At 38.4% G+C, this 9,258-nt stretch overlaps 1 protein-coding gene across 1 annotated transcript; it reads right to left on the reverse strand.

Moving 5' to 3' along the window:
• Positions 1-6,053: 6,053 nt before the first annotated feature.
• LOC114310275 (receptor-like protein EIX2) lies at positions 6,054-8,936 on the reverse strand. The gene has a single exon (XM_028256224.2). The coding sequence runs from the start codon at positions 8,934-8,936 to the stop codon at positions 6,054-6,056; it is 2,883 nt and encodes a 960-aa protein (XP_028112025.2).
• Between the last annotated feature and the right edge of the window lie 322 nt (positions 8,937-9,258).

Genomic DNA, 9,258 nt, shown 5'->3' on the forward strand with positions numbered 1-9,258 from the left:
AATAAATAAAAGAAGAGTCTTCAACTCTCATCATCATCCAAGCTATGTCCTTGGAGGTGGCATACTACCTGTACCTGAAAATAATGTCCCATAAAGGGTGAGCCAACACCCAGTAGAGATATGCTAAATACAGTATGAGCAATGACTAAGACATTAGCAATTGATAAATGTTCAATTTTCATAAACCAATTCATAATCCATTTCCATTACATGACCACTATGTTCATGTTTCATTTCAGTTTTCATTTCTTGCCAATTCCACAATTTACATCAATGGCTCAGAACCTGGCCAACCACTTATATGAGACAATGATACATATTAAACATTTTCCATTTTTACAGTAGATAAACATATTAGTTGTATCAACATCTCAACAGATAAGCATACAAGCTGTATCCACATTTCAACAGATATGCATATTAGCTATATCAACACTTCCAATGACAAGCATATGAGCTGTATCAACACTTCCAATGATAAGCATATGAGCTGTATCAACACATTATCTGACAAGCATATGAGCTGTATCAGTGGAGTCTATCCCCTATCTCCTCCCAAACAACATCCGGTTTAGAGGTCCATCCCCTATCTTCCCCTAAACCGTGGAGTACATCCCCTATCTCGTCCCACACGCACAATGCATATACACACAAAGGTCATATACACAATCAATCAATACATAACGTTAATGTATTCTGTCAACCGTCATACTCTATGACATATCCAATTGATTAGTTTTAGTTTGCCTAATCATCATGCATTGTCTACAACAATCAAAACTATCCTCCACCGGTAGCCCAAGCAATTATTTCTAAACAGATAATAAAAGCTCCAACAGTTAAAATATCAATGTTTTCAAAAGCGAGCGATTTACAAATCCAACTCCATCATTTCACAACATAATGAGCCAATTTCATTATTTCCAACTCAATTCCATAAGTCCACAAATTTCCCCAAATTAATTATACCAATTAATTTATTCAACCAAATTAGGATTTTCTACCCTATTTCTCAATATTAACCCAATGGTCTAAACATCAACAACCAACATCAATAACACCATTTTGAAACCCAAAATACATATTATGAGCCCAAAATCATAAAAGACTCTTTAACACATTTTGAAACCCTAAGTTCCAAAATCACCCAACTACAACACTTTATCAAAACTACCAAGAATCTATGTCAAAGACCATAAGAGTGAGTAGGAATCCCTACCTCAAATTCGGAGCCCAAGGAAAGAAGGTGAGGAAACTCGACGTGCTCCAAAACTCAATATTTTCGGATAATGGATAGCCCTCGACGATCAACCCAACTCTTGTGAAGACCAAAGGTGGGGAAAATACTATAGCTAGATCAATACTTAGAGAGAAGGCAAGGGTTTAGAGAGAGAGGCTCTCAAATGACTTTTTCGGAAAAGTAAGAGAGAGAAAGGATGAGAAAAAGTGATTTAAAATTGCCCCACAGTCAACTGATATACGACATTCCCGCTCGAGCGGAAAACACAACGCTCGAGCGTCAAGAACAAAAACTAGGTCCGCTCGAGCGCAAAAGGACCCGCTCGAGCGCCAAGACACAAGAATAAAGTAAACCCACTCGAGCGCGAAAACCAGTCCGCTCGAGCGTAGATTTCCTCCTCCAAGAACTTACACCCAGAGGTACTACCCGCTCGAGCGCCACCGCTCGAGCGCAAAGAATCCTGCTCGAGCGTAAAAATCACACCTGCAGAAGTTTTGCAAGGACATGGAATACTGGGGGTGTGCAATCCCCGCTCGAGCGCAAGAAGACCCGCTCGAGCGAACCTCTCCTAAAAACTGGGTAACAAGGAATTGAAACCAAGGCCCAACCAACCTGTAACAACCCTGCCCAAAACATCCTAAAACTCAATCAAGCGGAATTAAAGGACGACAACAAGATAGATACAACTACCATCATCACGGAATCGAGTCCGGAACACAACAGAACCGTAAAAGGACAACCGGGATCGTTATAGTGTTCATTGTTTGGCGGATAAACAATATAGAGTTTCTTTTCAAAAAAATGTTGCTTTTAAAAAGGAAAATGTTTTGGAGTTGATCTATTCGGATGTTTGTGGTCCTTTAAAAGTTAGAACACATAGTGGTGCACTTTATTTCGTTACTTTCATTGATGATTATTCAAGAAAAGTTTGGGCTTTTTTACTAAAAACTAAAGATCAAGTTCTAGAAGTATTTAAGCATTTTCAGGCCATGGTTGAAAGAGAAACAGGGCAGAAATTGAAGTGCATCCGATCAGACAATGGTGGTGAATACATTGGGTCATTTGATGAGTATTGTCGCAGTCAAGGTATTCGGCACCAAAAGACAGTTAAGAAGACTCCTCAACAAAATGGCATTGCCGAGAGGATGAACCGCACCATTGTGGAAAGAACAAGGTGTTTGCTTTCACAAGCTAAATTGCCAAGATCCCTTTAGGGTGAGGCAATGAAGACAGCAGTTGACGTGATCAATTTGTCTCCTTCATATCCTTTGAATGGTGATGTTCCTGAAAGAGTTTGGACCGATAAAGATATGTCTTATGAGCACTTGAGAGTGTTTGGTTGCCCAGCTTTTGTTCACATTCCAAAGGATGATAGGTCCAAGCTTGATAGTAAGTCAAGACAATGCATTTTTCTTGGCTATGGGCGTGATGAATTCGGGTATAGATTGTGGGATCCGGTCGACAAGAAAGTCATTCAAAGCCGTGATGTTATGTTTCTTGAAGACCAAACAATTGAAGACTTTGGCAAAGGTGATCAACCGGAGCCAAAAACTAGTGATCTCATTGACATGGATCCAGCTCCTTCATCTTCAGTTGATGATGAAAATGGGGGAGATGTGCAGCCACCCATTGAAGATGTAGAGGATGATGTTAATCCTAATGAAGTTGAGCCAGAAATTGAGGAAGAGCATCCAACTCAAGAACCGCCACCACAACTTGAGTTGAGGAAATCTACAAGGGACTGACAACCTTCAAGAAAGTGTCCTCCCAATGAATTTGTGTTGATTTCCGATGAAGGGGAGCCTGAGAGCTACCAAGAAGCAATTGAGCATACAAAGAAAGATGATTAGAAAAAGGCAATGGAAGAGGAGATGAATTCCTTACTTGAAAATCACACTTATGATTTAGTGAAGTTTCCTAAGGGGAGGAAAATTCTGAAAAATAAGTGGGTTTTCAAATTGAAGAATGATAGCAAGAATCTGAGGTACAAAGCACGTCTTGTTGTGAAAGGCTTTGGGCAAAAGAAAGGCATTGACTTTGATGAGATTTTCTCGCCGGTTGTGAAGATGTCTTCTATTCGGGTTGTACTTGGCATGGTTACAAGTATGAACCTTGAAGTTGAGCAACTTGATGTGAAGACCGCATTTCTTCATGGTGATCTTGAAGAAGAAATTTACATGGAGCAACCGGAAGGTTTTGTGGAAAAAGGGAAAAAGAAATTTGTTTGCAAATTGAAGAAAAGTTTGTATGGTCTCAAGCAAGCCCAGCGACAATGGTACAAAAAATTTGACTCTTTCATGATGAATAATGGTTTTTCTAAAACCACTTCGGACCATTGTGTGTTTGTGAAAAATTTCTCGGATGGTAAATTCATTATTTTTTTGATTTATGTTGATGACATGTTAATTGTTGGTCAAGATTCTACCATGATAAACAAGTTGAAGTTAGAGTTGAGTAAATCTTTTGCTATGAAAGATTTGGGACCGGTAAAGTAAATACTTGGTATGAAAATTGTTCGTGATCGCAAAGAGGGGCTGATTTGGTTGTCTCAAGAAAGCTACATTGGGAAAGTTCTTGAGAGGTTCAACATGAATTAAGTAAAGCCGATTGGTTGTCCACTTGCAGGTCACTTCAAGCTTAGTTCGAATCAATGTCCTACAAGTGAGAAAGACAAAGAAAAGATGTTGAAAGTTCCTTATGCTTCAGCAGTTGGTTCTTTGATGTACGCCATGGTTTGTACAAGGTTGGATATTGCTCACGCCGTTGGTGTGGTGAGTCGGTTTCTCTCTAATCCGGGTAAAGAACATTGGGCAGCGATAAAATGGATTCTAAGGTATCTTCGAGGGACTTCGAAGGTATGTTTGTGCTTTGGGGATGGTAAGCCGATGCTTGATGGGTTCACAAATTCTGACATGGCCGGTGATATTGATTCAAGAAAATCTACTTTGGAGTATTTGATGACTTTTGCAGGGGGAGCTATGGTATGTCAGTCTAAATTACAAAAATGTGTTGCTCTCTCAACTACCGAAGCTGAATTTATTGCTATTACTGAAGCTTGCAAAGAAGAGTTATGGTTGAAGAAATTTTTGCAAGAGTTGGGTTTAAAGCAAGAAAAGTATGTGCTTTATTGTGATAGTCAAAGTGCTATTCACTTGAGTAAAAATTCTACTTTTCATTCGAGATCAAAACACATTGATGTGAAATACCACTGGATTCGTGATGTGTTAGATTCGAAGTTGTTGCAACTTGAAAAGGTTCACACAGATAATAATATTTCGGATATGTTGACAAAGACTTTGTCGAGGGACAAACATTTGAAGTGTCGAACTTTGGCGGGTATGGTTGATATCTCCACCTAAGTCGGTAAGGGGAGAATTGTTGGGTATACCTCCTTATTGGAGTGTGGGACCCAATTGGTTTGTTAAAAGAATTTTAATTAGGCTTGGTTTATATATATCATATTTGTGAAGACCCAATTCAATTTGGATACAATTAGGGTTTTGATAAAACAAACCCCAGATTTGACAATATATATGTATAGCTTTGTTTTTCCTGAAGTATAATGCATAGTGGCTGCCTTAATTAATTTGTTGTTCCCCGAAGTGGAGTGTGAAACGGCAGGAGCTAATTGATCATCTTTTAGGTAGATTGGTGCTTTGTTTTGTTGCTGGAGTTCTTGGGAAAAAAGGCTACGGCAGCTTTATATTTTGTTCTTCTTCGGCTGGTGTTTGGTGGCATTAATTTGGATTATTATTTTGGGTCTTCTACAAATTTATTTCGGAAGATTTTTGTTCGTCTATTTGGTGAGCTCTTTCCTCTTTGTTTATTTGTGATTATTTAAAATTCACCTAAGGGTGGTTTGTGAGACCATTCGTGTCTCGTTTGTAATAGTTTAGAAACTTATTTGGTTGATAGTGGAATCGAATTTCGATCCCGTGGACATACCTTACATTGAGGGAACCACGTAAAAATTCTTGTGTTACTTTTGATTTAATTTTTCGCATTAATTTTTATTCCCATTGATTGATTTACTTGTGGGGAATTACATATTTTCCCTAACAGACTCTGGACTTTGAGAGTCTTGACTGAGTCATTTTGTAAGTTTATTTTCTATGCACTTATCATTGCTGTTCAAGAACTTCCATGACAATTCAAGCAAGTACTTGGTGGCTGGCTTGCATAGTGAACAATTCTCTCAAGGGCACTTTTCAATTTCCACATAACAAAGCAATATTGGAAATCCAATGAATCCAAAATGCAGTCTCAAATTTTTACCTATAATTTGTTTGTGATAGAGATTGAATAGGTGTAACGTAGGGTCTATCTATAGAATGAATATGAGCCATGGATTGATATTTCTAAGTAAATTTTCGGATAAAATTTATAAGTAACATTGCTCAAACAATATAGCTCTTCATGGATTGTATATTTGGACTAGGCCTATGAATGAGCTGGATTTGAATTAGATGTAGCAAGATCCAAATCCAAATCTGATGTGACTAAGGTATAGTTTGAATCCTATATGAATTATCCACCATCATATCTGACATCAACTAATTTCAGATATTCGATTGGTTAATGGGATCGACATCTGCTAATTTCGGATATCCTTTTACTATACTAAAAAAAAACATTGCATACCAAATTTCGGAGAATTTTGAGGAGCTTCTCATCAATGAAGCCATGTCTTGGTACAACAGCAACAAAAACAAAAACAAAAGCATGAAAATGGAAACAAAAGCATGTCAGGCATCATATTGATATTTAACAAATGAGCCACTTCAACTGCCATACCAATGATGAAACAACAAAATTAAAAACACGGACAACAACTATCGAAGACCCAATCTATCACCTTATCTATGAATTGGAAGAAAGCATGTCTCCATGAACTTTTCACAACCAAACTGCCACAAACAGCCCAAAATCCCACAGCAAATCCTACTCCAATGCTAATGTAGAACCATAGCCTATCAAACTCCTCTTCATCATTCGTTTTAGCGTCTTTGTCTTCTACATCACCCTGATTTGGGGTTGGGCATTTGGTCGTCAATGGTGACCCGCAAAGTTCAAGATTTTCAACGTAAATTGATGGATCAGCGAAGGTTTGGAACTGGTTGGTCGAGGGAATTGGTCCAGACAAGTTGTTATGCGATAGGTTCAAATAGTCCAGTGCAGTTATGGAAGCCATGCTTGGAGGAATTGGACCTGAAAGATGGTTCCATGAGAGGTCAAGAGCTTCTAATTGTTGTAACCTTCCAATATTCTCTGGTATCTTCCCTGTCAATTCGTTCCTCGATAAATTTAAGGCCCCTAGGGACGAAAGATTTGTTAATTCATCTGGGATCTCTCCCCATAGTTTGTTGCTCGAAAAGTCAATAATATTTACAATGCTAAGAATATTGATAATTTTCATATTTCGTCCCTTCACAACCAATTCCATTTGGTTCGCGTGCGTCGCTCTTGCAGAAGGTGGTAGTCGGTCATAAGGCGTGAAAGTACTCAAACGAATCAAATTGCCTAGACATGGTGGGAGGGGTCCTGATAAATTGTTATGAGCGAGGTCCAAGATATGGAGGTAAGGAAGATGACAGAGTTGTTTTGGAATGTTTCCACTGAACATGTTGCCGCGTATGCGTAGCTCAAGCAGCGATGAATGGCTTTCTCCAATGGAATTTGGTATTTCCCCGGAAAATTTGTTGTCTCCAATGTCCAATGTTTGCAAGCTTGTGCAGCTCACCAAGGAGGAAAAGATTTTGCCATGGAGACGGTTGGTGCTCAATTTTAAGCTGTAAAGATATGGCAATGAACATATTGAGCTTGGAAATTTGCCAACTAGATTGTTGTTCGATAGATCTATGACGCCAATTTGTTGCATATTGATCCAATTTCTAGGAATTTCCCCAGAAAAAAGATTGTTTGATAGATCAATAGATTCCAAGTTCTTCATTTCAACAATGGATGGTGAGATGTTACCACTAAGAAAGTTCTCAAAAAGATCAAGAACTCTCAAGTGTGGCATCACAGTGTTGATTTTTTCGGGGATTGGTCCTGAAAGTGAATTGTTTCCCAAATGAAGAATTGACAAATTATGCCAAAGCGGGAATTGGCCCGTTAACCGGTTGAAACTCAAATCCACCAAAGCAAATGCTCGAAATTGCAATGTGTTGGGAAGTAAACCATTGACTTGATTATGAGAAAGATCAAGCCAATCAAGCTGTGGAGACAATTTCCAAAGCCAATCAGGCATTGTGTCTAAAATCGAAACATTTGTGAGGCTTAAGAAAGAAAGCTCTCTCTGAGTTCTTAGCCATAATGGGAACTTGGGACCCAATGAACAGTCACTGATAATAATGGATTTTAGGCAAAAAAGAGGAATCCAATTATCATGTTTGACATCGAAAACAAAAGTTTTAAATGAAGATGAGACAGAGAAATCTTCTAGTTTCTTTAAACCCTCTAAAAGATGTTGTGATAAAGCCCCTTCCCAAGAATTTTCGTAAAGTCGAAGGTGAGTTAGTTTCATGAGTTTCCCCAAACTTTTTGGGATAGATCCATTCATTTTATTGTAAGAGAGGTCCAATTCCTTTAGGACAGACAAGTTTTCAACAGTTTTAGGAACCGGTCCTGAGATTAAGTTCCCTTTAAGGACAAGGGACCTTAAATGCTTAAGGCGCCCAAGTGAATTAGGCAGTTGCCCACTTAATTCATTGTACCGCAACCTAAGTTCCTTTAGACTACTATTGCTGCATCTGGACAATCCCTCTATGAGATCACTTACCTCACCGCTAATTTTATTGACAGACAGATCCAAAATTTGCAAGTTGCAATGGTTGCCAAACTTGAAATGGCCTATTGGGACTTCAAAAAAATTTGCACTAAGATCAATGTTCACAAGGGTGCTGATATTAAACAACCACTGAGGCAATGTGGAGTTGAATTTGTTGAAGGAGAGATCGAGGACTAAAAGGGAAGTGAGATTCAAATTTGGTACAGAGGGAGGAAATTTGTGAAGTTCAGAATCAGCCAAATGCAACTCGGATAGAGAAGGAATTGTGTTAACAGCTTGCAACCAAGTAGTTGCTTCACTAAGGTTCACACCCTCTAGATTGAGATACTTCAAAGAAGTGAGACCAGAGAGCCAGCTCAGCTCTGAAACCCAGTTGCTACCGGGATTTAAGTATGTAGAGAGATCAAGATAATGCAAGTTTGACAAGTTTCCAAGATGGGGTGGTACCATTCCACTAAAAGATGCTTGAGAAAGATTGAGGTAATTTAGTTTCTCAAGAGAGCCTAAAAATGTTGGGATTGGAATTTCGCGAAAATTGTTCATGCTTAGATCCAAATAACTCAAATGTTTTAAGTTGAGCAAAGATGAACTTATCTCACCACCCAAGCACGATGAGCCATAAACATCTCCATTGTTTTTGAGGTCAAGCATTTCAACGTTGCCAGTCTGTTTGTTGCAGCTTATGCCTTTCCACGAGCAGCAATCATCGCCAACCCAAGAAAAAAGCTTCATTGATGGATCTATGAGGCCTTCTTTGAATTTGATGAGGGCTTTTTTCTCAAATTCAATGCATTGTGTGCTACCACTAGCATTGGTATTGAATGCATTGACTTTGAGAGAAACAAGTTTGGAAAACAAAGGAAAAAACAGAAGAACTGCCAGAAGGGAGATACTCCACTTAGTCATGCTTACTTCAATTAGCTATTGAAAGTAAGATACAAGGATCAAGGCTTGGATGGGTTGCAATTTATAATAGATTTGGTAAACACAACTTTTATGTGTGGCATGAACTTGAGATGTTGTTAGGGCATGTTATTTATAGAACACCAAAAAAAGTAGACCAATAGTTTATCAAGCAATTATTCAGTAATTTTAGAATACTATTATAATATGTGCACATGATACTTTCGACTAAAGCAACAATATAAAAAGGGATAGATGGGGCCAACTTTGTCTCTCATATCATATTATTGTTAGTTGATACTCTGATATTATTGAATTTCAACAA

Source organism: Camellia sinensis, chromosome 10 (genome assembly GCF_055761805.1).
Source record: "Camellia sinensis isolate YWXY chromosome 10, ASM5576180v1, whole genome shotgun sequence".
Taxonomy (NCBI): Eukaryota; Viridiplantae; Streptophyta; class Magnoliopsida; order Ericales; family Theaceae; genus Camellia; species Camellia sinensis.